The 20,573-nt window shown below is 43.7% G+C and overlaps 1 protein-coding gene across 1 annotated transcript in view; it reads right to left on the bottom strand.

Annotated features, from left to right (window-relative positions):
• The window catches only part of LOC311110304 (uncharacterized protein), a gene marked incomplete at both ends in the record, with an annotated part of 170,178 nt that overhangs the window by 78,770 nt on the left and 70,835 nt on the right, over positions 1 to 20,573 (bottom strand). The window contains 2 exons of the mRNA XM_084188840.1: positions 3,060 to 3,254; positions 3,457 to 3,587. Of these exons, the coding sequence (XP_084044966.1) occupies positions 3,060 to 3,254; positions 3,457 to 3,587 (326 nt within the window). The remainder of the gene's footprint in view (positions 1 to 3,059; positions 3,255 to 3,456; positions 3,588 to 20,573) is intronic.

Raw genomic sequence — 20,573 nt, 5'->3', positions numbered from 1 at the left:
TATAGTGTATATTGGTTATAAAGCACGTTCAGGTGTATGCAGAATAGGGTGAGATCAGATGTGAGGTATATTAAAGAGAGTCTCAATGAAAATCTTTAAATGAAAAGTCAAATGTTGTGTTTATTAAACATGAACAAGTTTTAAATACACCATATGAAAACCACACATACACATGTCTCAACTACAAATCTGCATGAACTTGATAAACTGTATACATTTTCTCATTAAAAGTGTCTTGGGAAAAAAATGAAGTAGTGGAATGAAGGTAATGAAATAGGCATTTGTGAACATCATATAGGCTACAGTCGTGGTCAAAGGTCGCCGCTTCAGTGTTATTAGATATCTTTGTCAGATGTTACTATGGTATACTGAAGTATAATTACAAGCATTCCATATGTGTCAACGGCTTTTATTGACAATTACATTAAGTTTATGCAAAGAGTCATTATTTGCAGTGTTGACCCTTCTTTTTCAAGACCTCTGCAATCCGCCCTGGCATATTGTCAATTAACTTCTGGGCCACATCCTGACTGATGGCAGCCCATTCTTGCATAATCAATGCTTGGAGTTGGTCAGAATTTGTGGGTTTTTGTTTGTCCACCCGCCTCTTGAGGATCGACCACAAGTTCTCAATGGGATTAAGGTCTGGGGAGTTTCCTGGCCATGGACCCAAAATGTCGATGTTTTGTTCCCCGAGCCACTTAGTTATCACTTTTGCCTTATGGCAAGGTGCTCCATCATGCTGGAAAAGGCATTGGTCGTCACCAAACTGTTTTTGGATGGTTGGGAGAAGTTGCTCTCGGAGGATGTGTTGGTACCATTCTTTATTCATGGCTGTGTTCTTAGGCAGAATTGTGAGTGAAGCAACCTCACACATGAATGGTCTCAGGATGCTTTACTGTTGGCATGACACAGGACTGATGGTAGCGCTCACCTTGTCTTCTCCGGACAAGGTGTTTTCCGGATGCCCCAAACAATCGGAAAGGGGATTCATCAGAGAAAATTACTTTACCCCAGTCCTCAGCAGTCCAATCCCTGTACCTTTTGCAGAATATCAGTCTGTCCCTGATGATTTTTTGCTGCCCTTCTTGACACCAGGCCATCCTCCAAAAGTCTTCACCTCACTGTGCGTGCAGATGCACTCACACCTGCCTGCTGCCATTCCTGAGCAAGCTCTGCACTGGTGGTGCCCCGATCCCGCCGCTGAATCAACTTTAGGAGACGGTCCTGGCGCTTGCTGGACTTTCTTGGGCACCCTAATGCCTTCTTCACAACAATTTAACCTCTCTCCTTGAAGTTCTTGATGATCCGATAAATGGTTGATTTAGGTGCAATCTTACTAGCAGCAATATCCTTGCCTGTGAAGCCCTTTTTGTGCAAAGCAATGATGACGGCACGTGTTTCCTTGCAGGTAACCAGGGTTAAAAGAGGAAGATTTCAAGCACCACCCTCCTTTTAAAGCTTCCAGTCTGTTATTCTAACTCAACACTCTCACCTGTGTTAACGAGAGAATCACTAACATGATGGCAGCTGGTCCTTTTGTGGCAGGGCTGAAATGCAGTGGAAATGTTTTTGGGGGATTAAGTTCATTTTCATGGCAAAGAGGGACTTTGCAATTAATTGCAATTCATCTGATCACTCTTCATGACATTCTGGAGTATATGCAAATTGCCATCATCAAAACTGAGACAGCAGACTTTGTGAAAATTAGTATTTGTGTCATTCTCAAAACGTTTGACCACGACTGTACACAGTACAAACACAATATGTAACAGACTTTTTAGGCTTATATATGCCTTATATATCACACAATGTCTGGATGCAATATTTTACCCAGGAATATTCAACACTGAAATCTGTTACTCTTGTTATTCTAAATGCATCTGTGGATCTTTTCTGCTGACAACCTTGAAAATGTATCTTTGTCTTTAATGCAGGGTTTGATCTAAACGTCTAACGAGTGGAAAGGTTACTTTCTATGTTATAGAGTGGAATGTTTTTCTGCTGGTTTATTCTTAGTTAGTTACTCTTTGAATGGCCTCTCTCCTGTGTGGACCTTCAGGTGCATCTTCAGATGGTGCTGGTGGGAGAAACTTCTCTCACACTGGGGGCATTTGTAGGGTTTCTCTCCTGTGTGGACCCTCTGGTGCCTCTTCAGGTCACCAGCCTGGGCGAAGCGCATGTGACACTGGGTACAGCTGAATGGTTTCACCCCTGTGTGGACCCTCTGGTGCCTCTTCAGGCTGCTAGCCTGGGCGAAGCGCATGTGACACTGGGTACAGCTGAAGGATTTCACCCCTGTGTGTACCCTCTGGTGGATCTCCACCATCTGGGTGCACCTGAAGCCTTTGTTACAGAACATGCAGAGGAACTGTTTTTCTTTACTATTGCCTGATGTTGCTCCCCCTCCCAGAGTCTTGGCCCTTTGGTCCTTTGAGTTCAATACCTGATCGAAAAGGACACGGCTGTGTGAATCGGAAGGCCCCATCGACGTGGACACTGGGTCGCGATCTCTGAGTGTGTGTAAAGGGGAGTGGGTCGCGAAATTTTGATTTTTCTCTAAGCTTTCCCTGTAATCTAAGAAATCTGCCTTGTGAGTGTCCTTCTCCTAAGTGAGTCTCGTCTACATTCCATGTCAGAGGAGCTTCGCCCTCCACTTTCACAGTCACCTCATCTACGACCAGACCCTCCCCTTTCTTATCTAGGCACCCTTCAGAGTATACACTACTACTGTACCGGTTCCATTCCCCTCTAGATAGATCAGTCTGTGTCTCTAAACCCAAGTGCATGTTGCCAGGGTCCATCTCTGTAGTGTAAGAACAAGACGGATCATTGCCAGTCTCTAACGCGTCACCTGAGTCCCGATGGGAATGAACCGTCCTCGGGTTACCGTAAAGTAAATACTCTGAACCGGGAGCAGGAGGACAGCCCAGTTGCTCCAGCCCCAATCTCTCTGGGTCTGATCTGTGGTCAGATCCTGTGTGTAAGAGCCTGCGTGTTACAGTTAAAGTCTCTGTGTCTGTCTCTGACTTGAGGACGGCGTTCGGTGCTCCACTGACCTCCGTGATGCTGTGTTGGGTCCTGGGCTGGGGCGCTGTATTGGTGGCGAGGTCCTCCGTGGCTACAGGGGGCGCCACTCCAGCTGCTGCTCCAGTCTGGATGTCTCTGTTGTGTCGTTGGTCCTCCTCTCCTTCAGACCTCTTCTGCTTGACCAGAGACGATCCTCCAGGACCTGCAGCCTCTGCATCTGCAGACTGACACAAGAAGAGAGGAGGTTATTATCGGTACATGAGTTGAATTGGATAACAATGTGGTAGGGAAGTCTCACAAGCTCCCCTATGGCAGATAAATAAGGATGTACATGTAAGCAAGTGAATAGCCGAGGGGAGCCTTTCTGAAATAAATGGGCCACATTTAATGTACTGTAATTTTTGTATGTTACACTATGACACAAACCTCTATCACGATAACATGCTGGGTTGAGGTTCCACTCCCCTCATCTATAGCTATGGGTTGGTCATCTCTCCATGTATTGTGTCCTGCTGGCTTCACAAAGCTCCTGTGGCCTCCAGTGAGATGTCCTTCACCTAAGAGTGATTTGGGGAAAGGGGGTGGTTAAGTTAGGTACTACTGTCAATGCTCAACGCTATTTGTACACTATTGACACCGTCTACAATTTGCAAGGATGTAAGCAGTGCCGGACTACCACATTTTGGGACCTGGGGCACCTACAGTGGGGTCCAAAATTATTGACACCCTTGATAAAGATTAGCAAAAATGACTGTATAAAATAAATCATTCAAACACTGAGCTACATTGTGTGCTCAAAACATTTGGGAAATTATATTATTGTATGCTTAAAGAAATTGGGAAATTATATTATTTTATACTAATACAATTGCTCAGAGAACGAGATTGTGTTTAACAAGTTATTTAAAAAAATATTGACACCCCTGTTTTCAATATCTTTCAATACCTTACCTTGCGAGGATAATGGCACAGATACTTTTTCTAAAATGTTTTGGAGAGTTGGAGAACACATTGGGAGGAATCTTACACCATTCCTACATACAGAATCCTTCCAGATCCTTGATATCCTTCATTTGCACTTATGGACTGCCATCTTCAATTCAAACCAAAGGTTTTCAATGGGTTTCAAATCCAGAGACAAATTTAGATTTTGTGGCCAATTAACCATTTCTTTGTGGATTTTGATGTGTGCTGGATGATCCACTTGCCGCCAAGTTTCAGCCTCCTGGCAGAGGCAACTGGGTTTTTGGCAAAGATCCTGGTACTGGGTCATAATGCCGTTGATCTTAACAAGGGCCCCAGGACCAGTGGAAGCTAAATAGCCCCATAACATCAAAGATCCACCACCATATATTACAGTAGGTATGGGGTCCTTTTCTGCTCATGCATCCTCATTTCGACGCCAAACCCACCACTGTTGTGCGTGGCCAAAGAGCTATTCTTATGTCATCCAACAAATGTAAATGCCTGGAGTTTGCTAAACGGCATTGTCACTTGGATTGGAAGCGGTGCTTTGGTCAAATGACATGAAAATATAGCTTTTTGGCCATGCACACCACTGGTGGTGAAAATATAAATTTCCCCATTATTTTGCATTCAATACAGCTCAGTATTATAATTATTTGTTTTATACAGTCATTTTTGCTCATCTATATCAAGGGTGTCAATCATTTCAGGCCCCACTGTACCTCCAGGGCCAAATGTGCGGTTTTATGGCTAATCACATTTTGCCATGAGGATGAGAGAATATTTTTCAGTTTAAGAGCATTTTCTTCCAGAAATTCTATAATTTTGCCATGAGGGTGAGAGACAATTTTGCAGTTTTAAAGCGAATTGCCTGCAATGCTACACATTTGCCATGGTTTATGAAGTGTTCATATGCTATATGGGGGGGCCTGACCTCCAGGGGGCCTTTCATGCCGAATAGTGTCCATGCCGAACTGGGAACGAAAGTGCTCTATACTGTTCTGGAACAGAACCATTATTTTAAATGGGAACCAGTTAATAATGTTATTTTACGCTCCAGGCGCCTATGCAAAGCCCTCACTCTGTCACTCAGAAACGTATTCCAGTGTCTGCCTGCCAGCTGAACATCTTTGCCAGTGTGTGTGCGTTTGTAGGCTACCTGCCCCTCCCCCTCCGAAGCATAAGCTACTGTACTACTGACGTTACAAGCGTGATTCAGAAATTAGTGAGAGATTTTTAATTACAGAAGAATGGATACACTTTTTCAATGCTAGTTAAGGATACTATAGTTTTCACGTTCACATTAGATGTATTAACTACAAAAAGGTAAGATGTGTTTTCAATTCTGGTGCCGCTCTGCACACACAAGCTTGTTATTAGCTAGCTAGCCCTGGTCCAACCTTAAGTCAACTCTAGGATGTTCAAAGACATTCAAAGTTCCTCCATAGAAGCCGCTTCTCCATATGTATATTTCTGTGGGCCTAATTCAGATAATGCATGTCATAACAAGATGCCCAGCGCTTCAAGCCAAGCCTTCACCACCCTCTCTCGCTCTCTCTCCACCCACAAAATGTCAGTCGCATCCTACACTTATCTGTCCATCGCACATGTAAACAACTATAGCTTCCCGCTCCTAAGTTGCTCTAGCTGCACTGATTGGTGAAGTAGTTTAATGTTGAGCTAAATGTAAAAGGAACAGAAAGGAAAGATATAAACCAGTACTTTTTTTGGTTCGAACCGGTTCAGAACAATGGAATGGAACGGAAAAAATGATGGTTCTGTTCAGAATGAAACTATTGAAAACTGATTTAGGTTCCAAACCCTACTGCGAGGTAAGACCACTTTTCCAAATCTCTTTATTTAGCTAGCTAGCAAACTTTGTTTTATATATTTGTGTTTGTAGAAAATCTGTTGATTTTAAATAGCTATCTTTTATACTAAGTAGCAGGGGCGTAACTTTGACTGAGGACCACATTCTGAAGTTGCATTTTTATCCCACCCAGTTTTATCATTGGAATGTGATACAAAATGAGGCAACGGTGTGCTTTAGGACCATGCGGATGCCTCCAAGCGGTCGGGTAGGCTGTTTGGAGTTTTTGTTATTTATTTTCTTTGTATTTTTGTATTTATTTAATTTTTTGGGGGGAGGGGGGGTAGATCAGCTTTAATATTGCAGATAGATTGTAATGTAACTTCCATCAATGTAATTGTCTGCATCACTTCCAATCCCCCATATGTTTTTTTTCTCGCAAATATATATATATATATATATATATATATATATATATATATATATATATATATACATATACATATACACACATATACATACATACACATACAGTGAGGGAAAAAAGTATTTGATCCCCTGCTGATTTTGTACGTTTGCCCACTGACAAAGAAATGATCAGTCTATAATTTTAATGGTAGGTTTATTTGAACAGTGAGAGACAGAATAACAACAAAAAAATACAGAAAAACGCATGTCAAAAATGTTATAAATTGATTTGCATTTTAATGAGGGAAATAAGTATTTGACGCCCTCTCAATCAGAAAGATTTCTGGCTCCCAGGTGTCTTTTATACAGGTAACGAGCTGAGATTAGGAGCACACTCTTAAAGGGAGTGCTGCTGATTTCATGAGCAGCATGAATATCCGTGTTTGAAGCGGGCCTTTAGGCCTATTTATTTGGCAAGACAGCTGTGCATGGCTGCATCTCACTGTAGTAGGCTGTAGGCTGTTTTGGTTATTCTCATTTTGTTTACTGCGTTTGTTTACTGTTAATGTAACTAGCTTAAATATAGATTGTGTCATGCCTTTATCGATCTGATATTTTGTTTATAGGCCTATAGTAGGCCTACCACTGTTGTGCCGGTATTCTAAGCCAAACTGCTATTCAGTGACTAACTAGGCTACTACTTTCAGCATTTATGTAGTTTGCATTATTTTGGTAAGACAGCTGTGTGTACTGCTGCATTCACGTAGGGTATTTTACCTATTACAAACAGCCTATCTATCTTGTAGCCTATAGGCTATGGGGGAGATGGGCTACAGATTTCATGCCAACATTTCACTTCAAAAGCACTCAATGGTCCCGGAGTCTTGGCATGTGAACTTTATGTTTATTGTGGTATAGCGTGTTACAAGCAGAATTCAGTATATTTCCAATGCAAGAAAACCCCCAAATTGTACCCCATCACCGATTTCAACTGCCCCCTTAGTCACTTCATCCAAGTTGTGGCCTATACCAGGGAAATACATAAGGGGAAGGATCGTAGGACCAAATCATAGTAAACCTTGTTGCAGTGAGGTTATTGTAGCAAAACAGTACCTATTGAATACCAATGTAGGCCTCTATGTGTAAATGAATTGATTTGTTGCTGAATTACTACATTTGTGATAGGTACTTTATCCTTAGTTTTTCTTGTTCCATATCAGGCTACCATGGTGTGGACCTCTGTCAAACAACTTCCTCCCAGCAGCACCAGAAATGCGAGCTGAGCTTCCAAAAATCCCATCAGGAGGTAAGACAAACAAATATTTTCCATGTTAACAATGCACAATTCATTATCTGATTATGCAATTTTTATTCTCATAATATCTCAATTACAAGCAGTATGTTGCCCTTCTTTTTTAAAGCTCCATTCCTCTGGAATCTCTACAATCATGTCTCCTTTGTGTGAATCGGTCTCCCTTCTGTCTCCTGATTCTGCCTCTTCAATCTCCACATCCTGTTACTCATTCTTTCCTCTTCCTGCAGACAAAATCCTGTGTCTAGTGACGTCGGATTGCCCAACAACCTGTCCTCTAGACCCCATCCCTTTCTCAAGACTCCGACGTCAAAAGTTACAGACATGCATTGAAGTAGAAATAGAGTGCATAGACTCAATCTGTTGTGGAACAGAACACTGTCATGTCTATGCATTCTATTTCTATGTCGATGCAATGTTGTCTAGAAAGTTAACCTCTTTTACGCCAAGCCTGTAGTCGCAACCTGTCCATCATTGCTTTATCATCATTCTCACAGAATTTGACATGCTTGTGCTTTTGGGTTTAAAGTATGGAGAAAAAATATATATGCCCTCACTAACTGTAAGTCGCACTGGATAAGAGCGTCTGCTAAATGACTAAAATGTAAATGTAAATGTACCTTTCTTTCTTTTCGATCTAAAACTTGATATAAAAACTGTCAGTCGGAACAGAACTGTAGCGTGTAGCGTCTAACAATTGGATTTGATTATTTCCTGGCCAACGCTCGGCAATGCAAACTACGCATTCCTTATCAGTATCAGAACCGTCCCCCAACCACGGATATACCCTCCCGTGTGATAAAAGTGTAGTTGCAAAACAGCCACAAGACACAGGTCGCCAAATGGCTGTGGGCTACACTAGTTCATTTAGCAGACAAGATTTGCTTAGAATTCCTTGGCATTATTTTATATTACTTTATAGTATGAAGAATACAATTGAACAAAGCTGAATAAAATAGAAAGGATATTTTCTCCAAACGATTTGATGGAGTGCGCACATGCGGCTAATCTGTATTGAGCGGTTAACAAAGGAATAGGTACTCTTATATGCTTAATTTAGAGTTATTAATGTAACTTTAGTTGTTCTACAAACGTTGGGCTATATGTTTTGATTTTTAATACATTGTAAGGCTGCATGATGCGACTCTAATGAAGATTTGAAAAAAGTCACTTGAAAGGCTCTGCCTTGTTTGAACTAGTGTAGCCATTCGGCATAGACAGATCAGGACCTAACATAAGGACAACTCAGAGTATGTTATTCTGTTCTTCTGAAATAGACTACATTTTCTTCATATCATGCTTCTTTAGACCTGTCTAAAATAAATAATGGATTTATTGTGAAGGTGTAGGCTATATTACATGGATTTATTAGACTTTTTAAAATGTAGATGTTCCAAAGGTCTGCATCAGTTGCTTGTAGGCTATGTGTGGATGCCAGGAGAGCTACAGTGGGGGAAAAAAGTATTTAGTCAGCCACCAATTGTGCAAGTTCTCCCACTTAAAAAGATGAGAGAGGCCTGTAATTTTCATCATAAGTACACGTCAACTATGACAGACAAATTGAGATTTAAAAAATCCAGAAAATCACATTGTAGGATTTTTAATGAATTTATTTGCAAATGATGGTGGAAAATAAGTATTTGGTCACCTACAAACAAGCAAGATTTCTGGCTCTCACAGACCTGTAACTTCTTCTTTAAGAGGCTCCTCTGTCCTCCACTCGTTACCTGTATTAATGGCAACTGTTTGAACTTGTTATCAGTATAAAAGACACCTGTCCACAACCTCAAACAGTCACACTCCAAACTCCACTATGGCCAAGACCAAAGAGCTGTCAAAGGACACCAGAAACAAAATTGTAGACCTGTACCAGGCTGGGAAGACTGAATCTGCAATAGGTAAGCAGCTTGGTTTGAAGAAATCAACTGTGGGAGCAATTATTAGGAAATGGAAGACATACAAGACCACTGATTATCTCCCTCGATCTGGGGCTCCACGCAAGATCTCAACCCGTGGGGTCAAAATGATCACAAGAACGGTGAGCAAAAATCCCAGAACCACACGGGGGGACCTAGTGAATGACCTGCAGAGAGCTGGGACCAAAGTAAGAAAGCCTACCATCAGTAACACACTACGCCACCAGGGACTCAAATCCTGCAGTGCCAGACGTGATCCCCTGCTTAAGCCAGTACGTGTCCAGGCCCGTCTGAAGTTTGCTAGAGTGCATTTGGATGATCCAGAAGAGGATTGGGAGAATGTCATATGGTCAGATGAAACCAAAATAGAACTTTTTGGTAAAAACTCAACCCGTCGTGTTTGGAGGACAAAGAATGCTGAGTTGCATCCAAAGAACACCATACCTACTGTGAAGCATGGGGGTGGAAACATCATGCTTTGGGGCTGTTTTTCTGCAAAGGGACCAGGACGACTGATCCGTGTAAAGGAAAGAATGAACGGGGCCATGTATCGTGAGATTTTGAGTGAAAACCTCCTTCCATCAGCAAGGGCATTGAAGATGAAACGTGACTGGGTCTTTCAGCATGACAATGATCCCAAACACACCGCCCGGGCAACGAAGGAGTGGCTTCGTAAGAAGCATTTCAAGGTCCTGGAGTGGCCTAGCCAGTCTCCAGATCTCAACCCCATAGAAAATCTTTGGAGGGAGTTGAAAGTCCGTGTTGCCCAGCGACCGCTCCAAAACATCACTGGAACCTGGTGTACCCGCCACCCGCCAGTCGCTGTCATTTGATTTGAACTGTCTAATCAGAGACTTCAACACATTAGTGCCCACAATGAGTTCATCAACCTGCCCATCAACAATAAGCACTGGGACTACATAACTGAAGCCATAAAGCTGCATTTTTAAGTCACACATGCCCACTGGGCTAGTTTGCTTCCCACCACAACCCACCAGGATGATGTCTGAAGGAGCTAGAAAGTTCCCCTCTACCACTCCTGCCTCCCTCAACCGAGGTACAATATCTGCGCGCAGAGTAGTAGCCATGGACCCACTGTCTAACATCCCTTTCAGCTCAACTTTATCCTGTACTAGCACGGTGGTGTAAAACAAACTGTCATTCTGAGTAACTCTCATTGTGTTCTGAAAAATTACTGTGTTGTTCTTGGGTACTGACTCACAAAAGTAAGAATAAACAGATTGGATATTATCATCAGTGGAGGAAAAATAAGAATGCCCCACATTGCCCTCCTCAGAATGGAGGCTTTCTAGTTTTCCTGAGACCTGCCAGTCTGTCCACATGCAGGGTTCTGTCGCTGCCCAGCCTCACTACAGTCAAAGCTCATGTGGCCCGGAGAAAAGCACTTGAAGCACAGCTGGTGCATCTGACAGTGAGCTTTGGTCCAGTGATTAGTGCTTCCACAGACAGCGCACTCACGCTGACGTTTGTGGAACTGTTTACGGGGCCCTCTACATTTAACATGTTTTAGTCATTTAGCAGACGCTCTTATCCAGAGCGACTTACAGTTAGTGCATACGTTACTTTTTTTTTCTCATACCCCCCGTGGGAATCGAACCCACAACCCTGGCGTTGCAAACACCATGCTCTACGAACTGAGCCGGCCATTCCCTCCACTACCCTAGGCGACGCTGGTCCAATTGTGCGCCGCCCCATGGGTCTCCCGGTCGCGGCCGGCTACGACAGAGCCTGGATTCGAACCAGGATCTCTAGTGGCACAGCAGTGCCTTAGACCACTGCGCCACTCACAGACTGAGTATTGCTGAGTATTGCTGACCAGAGCCTTCTCTAACAAAGTCAAAACTTTCTTTAATGTCCCACCCTCAGATACAGATCGTGCCTGGTCTGGTTCACGGCCACATTGAGAAAAAGATGACACATTAGGTCTTTTCACAGGACCCACTCCCTCCTGAGGGCAGTCAAAAACAGCAGCAACCTGCTGTGAAAGTTGTGTTCTACATGCTTTACGTTCCCTTAACAGTTCATCCAACCGATCCTGTACCTCACTGGCTGTCCAGTCACGAATGGGTTTGCTCTTGAACACTTGGGCCAACTCTTTATCAGGACAGTTGCGTACAAACATGACTGCCAACTCTGAGCACTGATTGGGTAAGGTCCTGCCCTCACTCACAAGGTACTGTTCGGCTGCCTCTGCAGCTTTGTTAAACCTAATCCAGAAATCTATTGGACCCTCATTAGCATATGGTTTGATTGAATAGAAATCAGCTAATGGCATACCTGAGCAGACAGTATCCCCAAAGTGTTGCTTGAAAACACTGAACACCGCCTTAACATCTGTGACAACAAGGTTGTTACGCTTCCAGACTTTGGTCACATCCCGTGCCCTCCCCATGAGCCTAGACATCACCTCCCCAACATTCCCAGACCCAGTGTAACCCCTCTTCTCTAGGTAGACTTCCATGAACTCCTCCCACTCCAGGACAGAGTACTTATCTGAGCCATCACCCCTAAAAAGAGGTGGAGCACTAACATCTGACTTCACAACCAGATTCAGCTTGGACGCATCAATAAAGGTTGACCCACACTGCTCAGGCAGGGGAAACTGCTGGGGTTGGTGAGGGGGACGGGCAGGAGAAAGACTTGAAACCCCAGGCTGCAGTAAACTCGCTCTGATAGATTCTCCTATCTCTGAACCAATCTGCTTAATAAGGTCACTAAGCTGACTCGGAGGCGTCCCATTATCACCGAGTACTGTGGATGATGGTACATCAAAAGACAGAGGTGGGATACCCTGGTCAGGTGGAACAAACAGCCTACCCCTCCCAGTGCTTGCAAACTCAGGACTAGCAAACGCTCTACTCCCAGGAGCTGACTGTACAATTGGTGTAAATGGAAGGACACCCCTCCCTCTACCCACACTAAAATCCCCAGCATAACACGTTTTATGGATTTGAGAATCTTCCATGGCTCAACAGAGCACTAAAATACAATGTAATTTAGTGCATTCAAATACCAAAAAAAAAAAAATGCAATAAACAAATTCATCCAAAACATACAAATAAGCACGAATACCTGTATCTAATGAATATGCTACATTCACTTTCACTGTTTACAGTATATATTCACTTACAGTAAACCATCAACAAATTCACATGCGCAGGTCGTGCACCTCATCCACATGCACAGCTCCGGCGGTCGGCTTGAGCTGACCAGTCGGCAGGTCACGTAATTAGGACACTGCCACAACTGGAATTCTGATGGTTGGATAATTTTTATTCGACCTGCACGCGAAGAGACAACACACAATATGTTAGCTCTTGGTGCAGCCACAACTCTCGGGCACCTTGCTAGTTGAAGGTCAGGCAAAAGAGAACAGGTGCTGCATGCACACATTCTGTGCCTAACAACACACTATACAATACAAGTAAAATGATATACAACATAATTCTGACAAAATAAAAGACATACCTGCACACCACGAGACAACACACAATAGGTTAGCCCTTGGTGCAGCCACAGCTCTCGGGCACCTGCGTGAGCACATAGAAACTCACTCAAACACTGCCCCAAATACTCCCGAGTTACAATAGGTACCCTAATTAGCGAGCTCGGTGAAAGTTGTTAACATACATCTTTATATTGTCCACATTGTAACAAAACCTGTAGTTGCGTAACAGCACTTTGTGTAACTTTACCACAGTTTTATATTGACAAATTACGGCGCCAAGGACAACATACCTTGCTAGTTGAAGGTCAGGCAAAAGAGAACAATAAGAGGGTACATAAATACAGATAACCCGCGATGGACCAAACCAAAATATACACAACTTTTACAATTAGGTGTATTTGCAATATAGATACATAAAAATGTTTGTACACCAAAAAATAACATTAGCTATGCAGCTGTAATTAAATAAAGAAACCACATTGAATTATTATTATTATTAACTTATTAACATCCCCTCTTGACCTGGCCTACTTGAACTGTCCTTGTGTGCAATTTGGTGCATAATCTAGGGGAACAACATCACACTACTACACATATAATTCAAGTCATACCTTTATTGTCATTCATGCTCTTATTTTTAACCTAGTAGTTTTGCAAAAGTGTAACCTGCGTCAATTCTAGGAAATATTGGAATAACGTGCTTAAGAGGAGCCCTGACACGCACAACAGGATAACACAACTACCACATTTTCAATTGACAATCATTGATTTAAATGGATGTGGTCAATAGATTTGTATAGGCATATATACTAATTTAATTTAACTTGTAAGCCAAGGTTGGATTAGTAGGTCTATGCAACATGCACCTGGATAACCGCGTCATGAATCGGAACGGGCTCCAACGTCCTCATATACACATTATGACAAAATAAAGATCTTAATATTTCACGAAATAAAGACATAGAAGAAAACAGGTTCTAGAAACTCAATTTCTCCATGGCAATAGAATGTAAACATGTAAATTGCGCCAAACATATCCAAATATCGCCTACAACTCAATTCTCAGCGCAGCATATTGGACGACTCCACAGGCATTGATCATTCGCGACTTTAAGTCATTCCTGTTATCTCTAGAGCATCCCGTATATTTATAGCGCTGCATTTCGTCACCCTCTGACCATGGATAGGGTTGGGAGCATTCCTGAGTTCACTTATGATCCCACTAAGGTAATCTTAGGAGATATTCCTTTTGGCATACTGTAAATGCCTGTGCATAATGTACCTAATAAAGTATAATTATTTTAATTATCTTCAAAGGAATTCTGTAGAAGCAGCCTTTATTTTCAGACTCTGCAGGCCTGCTGGGAGGAAGCATATTACAATAAACAGGTAAGATTCATCCCACAAAAACAGTAACCACAGAAAAAAAGAGATAGATTTAATCCCAAAACAAGAGTTTTATTTCAAGACAGTTTAGAGAAGATGGTCATAAGAGTTTTTAATATCACTTGCAAATTGTGAGACATGAGCAGTTGTTAAATGTTGCGAGAGGCCCTTCTGAAAGCACATTATATGGTCTTTAGTGGCACGGTCTCACACCTTACCTCATCTTGCAGAAGAAGCTCATGGTCCACTATCTGCTGCTCCAGAGTCGAGGCCAGGTCTCGCCCCATGTCACCATGGAGCACATGAGCGACTGGCTGGTGTCTCAGGGCAAAAAATCCCTTAGGGAGAGGTGAGTACCACGTCAGCTCTCACCTTCACTGCCATTCTCTGTCACCAGCAGCACTCCAGGAGGTGTGGGTAAAATAAACAACAGATAAATAGGAAGCCAGGAAAGTTGAAATGCTTTGTGTTTTATTTGAAGGGTGTGGAAGGAAACCCTGGAGGAGGGGAACGAACTCGCTCGGCTGGTAAGAGAATGAGAGTTAGAGACTTAGACTATCAGTCAGTGAGCTCTTTTCTAGCCTTTCAACAACTAGTCAGTACAGCAGAATATATCTGTTGTGAAATTACACTAATGGGACTTCCTGTTTCCTACGGCAGACCTGGGAAGTAAACACCTGCCTAAAAATGATTGACATGGAGCACAAGGCTGTCTGCAAGCTCCGCCGCTCTATGCACACCACCTCTCCAGCTGGCGCTGACATGTGAGTTCCATGTACTGCCCTGCATACAGCTTGCTCCATTCATCTACACATCTGGAGCTATGCAGAAAATAACTAGGGCAGTGTTCTCTGTGTGAACATTGCACATCGTTTAGCTTTCTCTGCTGCTTTTTGTTGATTTCAGCGACCCCAAGGTCCACATCATCGTGGAGAGATCTGTGAGGAGCATTCTGGACAAGCTGTCCAATAAGCCCTGTAGCAACCTGCTCAGCCCATCCCAGGTGGTGGTGGAGCTGGTGCCCAGGATCCTCCTGGCCCTGTGGCTTCAGCCAGAGGAAGGCCATTCAGATCACCCCATCCTCCTAAGCGGGATGGCTGTGAGTATGGTGGTGGCCGTAGGGGAGAAGGTCTCCAACACGTTGAAGGCCTCTTCTCCTCACACCCCTTTCTCCCGGGCTGCTGCTTTTGACTCTGTGAGGTCGATCCTCGGGAGAATCAGCCAGTCCTTCTCCCTGGATGACCTCAAGACCCCTTTTTTTATGAGCTCTGTCTGTGCCTTTGTGGCGGACGAGGTGAAAAGCTACTTCCAGCCTACTGCAGACACCCTGCGAGTTCCCCCTGTCCTAGTGGTGGCCTTCTCCGCCACACTACCAGCTGATATCCAAGCAGGTGAGTAACACTCATAGAGAGCACTCTGACAGATGCCTTTTGTCATGACATCCTGGTGCCTTGTAGTAGTAGAGCCAATCAGGAGTTTAATTGTCACCCCTAACACAGATGCAGACCAGGCTTCTTCCCACATGGAGGTTGTGGAAATCCCCCATAACAAAGAGGCAGACCCAGCTTCTTCCCACCCGGAGGTTGTGGACATCACCCCTAACACAGAGAAAGACCCGGCTTCTGCCCACCTGGAGGTTGAGGACATCACCCCTAACACAGAGGCACACCTGGCTTCTTCCCATCAGGAGCTTGTGGACATCACCCCAAACACAGAGGCAGACCCGGCTTCTTCCCACCTAGAGATTGCGGACATCAACCCTAACAAAGAGGCACACCTGGCTTCTTCCCACCTGGAGGTTGTGAACGTCACCCCTAACACAGAGGCTGAGATGGCTTCTACCCACCTGAAGTTTGTGGACATCACCCCTAACACAGAGTCAGACCCTGCTTCTTCCCACCGTATGGTTGTAGACATCACCCATAACTCAGAGGCAGACCCAGCATCTTCCCACCTGGAGGTTGTGGACATCACCCCTAACACAGAGGCAGACCCGGCTTCTTCTCACCTGGAGGTTGTGGACATCACCCCTAACAAAGAGGCACACCTTGCTTCTTCCCACCTGGAGGTTGTGGACATCACCCCTAACAAAGAGGCACACCTGGCTTCTTCCCACAAGGAGCTTGTGGACATCACCCCTAACACAGAGGCTGAGACGGCTTCTACCCACCTGAAGTTTGTGGTCATCACCCCTAACACAGAGTTAGACCCGGCTTCTTCCTATCAGGAGGTTGTGGAAACCACCCCTAACACAGAGACAGACCCGGCTTCTTCCCAGCTAGAGATTGCGGACATCAATTCTAACAAAGAGGCACACCTGGCTTCTTCCCTCCTGGAGGTTGTGAACATCACCCCTAACAAAGAGGCAGACCCGGCTTCTTCCCACCTGAAGGTTGTGGACATCAACCCTAACACAGAGGCAGAGCCAGCTTCTTCCCACCTGGAGGTTGTGGACATCATCACTAACACAGAGGCAGACCCGGCTTCTTCCCACCTGGAGCTTGTGGACATCACCCCAAACACAGAGGCAGATCCTGCTTCTTCCCACCTGGAGGTTGTGGACATCACCCCTAACACAGAGGCAGACCCGGCTTCTTCCCACCTGGAGCTTGTGGACATCACCCCAAACACAGAGGCAGATCCTGCTTCTTCCCACCTGGAGTTTGTGGACATCACCCCTAACACAGATGCAGACCCGGCTTCTTCCCCCCTAGAGGTTGTGGACATCACCCCAAACACAGAGGCAGATCCTGCTTCTTCCCACCTGGAGCTTGTGGACCTCACCCCTAACACAGATGCATACCCTGCTTCTTCACTCTTGGAGGTTGTGGACGTCACACCTGAAGAAAAGCCTCTCATGGTGGCCGTCTACGCCACTCTGCCATCTGACATCCAAGCAGGTGAGTAAGACTTATAGAAAGCACTCTGACAGGTGCCGTTCATCATGATAACATGTAAAGTGTTGGTCCCATGTTTCATGAGCTGAAATAAAAGATCCCATTCAACTGGCCAGTGTTTAGAACCTACGGTTTGCATTTATTTACATTCTGTCCCGCTTTTGTCCCTTTCCAGAGGATGTTGCTGTGGTCACCCTGGATGTCACCCCACACGTCACCAAGGACGTGACCCTGGATGTTCCATGCAGGGCGAGGAAAGGGGCAGTCCAGCGTTTTTTTTGCAGGCTTTGGAGGGCAGTGTGCTGCTGCGCTTGCCACAAGGAAGAGGAGGAACAATATTAATTATTCATTAGACCAGAAACAGGATTGAACCATAGACCATTAAATTCTTTGCATTATAGTTGCCTTCAATTCTGATTTTCTTCTGTTTAATTCTTAATTAATTTCAGAACATTTCTCTAAACTTTGTGGAGTAGGTTGTATAAATAAGTGGGAAACATCCCAATCCCAATTTTAATGCTTTTAATAATTAACTTATTACATTTTTTTTAGATGTATTATTTGACAAAAAAGTGGAGGGCGCGACAAAAAAACTTTAATCATCATAGAAAACTCTTGCTCACTATTAAAAAAGCATTGTTTTATTTAAGCAAGGTTAAAAGATTAACGTTTCGGCCTAGTCTATGCGATATGCAAGTTGTGTTTGCCCAGTTAAAGGGGGACCCAGACTCACCCTGGTTCTTGAGGGTTGCAGACACTGAATAATTATCATTTGAAATAAATGGCACTTTTCAAGTCTTGACTAAAAATCTTTAATGAATATGAATTTAAATACAATTGACTTGAGGTTCAGAGCAGGCAGGCTGACTGGCTTGCCCTGAAGGCCCTCTGCCTCTACCTCTGTGTGGTTAATCTCAGCCAAGAGGTTGTATGGGTTGTCTGTCTCTCTCTGGGTGTGAATCACTATCACTATGACCTCTCGCTCCGCCTGCCCGTTGGCCTGATTAGAAGGCTTCCCCTCTCATTCCTTGTTCACAGGAGCAGGGGTGATGGCATCCGGGGTAACCTCCTCCTCTCCTGTATCTAACCCATCTTTCTGGCTGTGAGTTCGACTGAGGTCACTCGTTCTCTCTCCCAGGGTGTTGGATAGTTTCTCCTCCTCTGTGTCTTGTGTATTTTCTACATTGTAGAATAATAGTGAAGACATCAAAACTATTAAATAACACATATGGCATCATGTAGTAACCAAAAACGTGTTACACATATCAAAATATATTTCAGATTTGAGATTCTTCAAAGTAGCCACCCTTTGCCTTGATCACAGCTTTGTACATACAGAATAATACGAAATGTTCTGAGACCAGGTTGCGCTTTCACCTCCCCCGGTAAGAGGGGAATAAGGCAACCTCAGAGTTACATTCAAGGATACTTTATTGACACACACAGATGAAATGGACATGGAAAGGTAGTGGAATGATAGTGGTCCTGTAATGGACAGATAACAGGGGTAATGAATATGCACAATAACTGATAGCACAAGTAGAGCAACAACGCTATTAACAAAGGAAGGGCTGTATTAATGGCATAATGCTACCTGCGGAGTATTACACAACACAGTAAAACACAGAAGCAACTTACAATAGGCAATGGTAGTAAATATAAAGAACAACAAGTAAGAATAATATACATGTTACAAACTCACTTTGAGCACGTACACTATCCCACGGTATCTCTGTGCATTCAAATTGTCATCGATAAAATGCAATTGTGTTCATTGTCCGTAGCTTATGCCTGCCCATACCATAACCCCACTGCCACCATGGAGCATTCACAACGTTGACATCAGCCAACAGCTCGCCCATACGCTGCTTTACAAGTGGTCTGAAGTCGTGAGGCCAGTTAGAAGTACTGCCAAATTCTCTAAAGCCGCCTTGGCTTATGGTTGAGAAATTAACATAAACGTATCTGTTAACAGCTCTGGTGGACATTCCTGCAGTCCGTAAGCCAATTGCACGCTGCCTCAAAACTTGAAACATCTGTGCATTGTGTTGTGTGACAAAACTGCACATTTTAGAGTGGCATTTTATTGTCCTCACCACAAGGTGCACCTGTGTAATTATCATGCTGTTTAATCAGCTTCTTGATATGCCATATTTGTCAGGTGGATGGATTATCTTGGCAAAGGAGAAATGCTCGCTTACAGGGATGTAAACAAATTTGTGTACACAATTTGAGAGAAATAAGCTTTTTGTGCGAATGGAACATTTCTGGGATTTTTATTTCAGCTCATGAAACATGGGACCAACATTTTACATGTTGCGTTTATATTTTTGTTCAGTGTAGTTATTAGGTTGGGAGATTGGGATCCTATCTGGGCTAGCTAAAGCCATCTTCATGGTTAGTAGTATGACAGAGAACATATAACAAGACAAATTTAAACATCACAAATCTGAGGGGGCAAGTGACCCTGTGCCCCCTTTGGGCATGACGTCTCTGCTATCAACCACATCATTCTGTCTCCGTGAATATTCAAAACAGACACATTCATTCAGGTCTGGTACTGGTCCTACCATATAGATCAGGGATGGACAATTCCAGTCCTTGGGGGTCGGAGGGGTGTCACACTTTTTCCCCATCCCTAGCAAACACAGATGATTAAACTTATTGCATTCTAAACTGAAACCCATGAGTACTTGATTATTAGAGTCAAACGTGTTAGCTGGGGCTGGGGAAAAAGTGTAACACCAATCAGGTCCCGAGGACTGGAGTTGCCCATCCCTAATATAGATGCTCTGTTTGCACGCATCGAGGGATGTGGTGAGTGACAGTGGAGACAAGGGAGCACACAGAAACAGCTTTGTCCTTTAGAAAGTCGTCATAATCCTTAAATAAATATGATATGTATGCAAGAAATGCAGAGCCACTTCCAAAAACATATTGACAGAGTCTAGTATCTAGTAATCTAATCAATTAGTTTTCAACCCCTTTGTTATGGCAAGCCTAAATAAGCTCAGGAGTAAAAATGTGCTTAACAAGTCACATAATCAGTTAGATGGACTCACTATGTGTGCAATAATAGTGATTTTTGAACGACTACATAATCTCTGTACCCCACACATGCAATTATCTATCAGGTCCCTCAGTCGAGCAGTGAATTTCAAACATAGATTCAACCATGAAGACCAGGGAGGTTTTCCAATGCCTCGCAAAGAAGGGCACCTTTTGGTAGATGGGTACAAAAAAAGCAGACATTGAATATTCCTTTGAGCATGGTGAAGGTATTAATTACGCTTTGGATGGTGTATCAATACACCCAGTCACTACAAAAATACAGGTGTCCATCCTAACTCAGCTGCCAGAGAGGAAGGAAAACGCTCAG

The sequence above is a fragment of the Coregonus lavaretus genome, assembly GCF_964263955.1.
Source record: "Coregonus lavaretus genome assembly, contig: SUPER_35_unloc_3, whole genome shotgun sequence".
Lineage (NCBI taxonomy): Eukaryota > Metazoa > Chordata > Actinopteri > Salmoniformes > Salmonidae > Coregonus > Coregonus lavaretus.
Note: the sequence above shows the minus strand (reverse complement) of the source record. Positions and strands in the feature narration are given on the sequence as shown.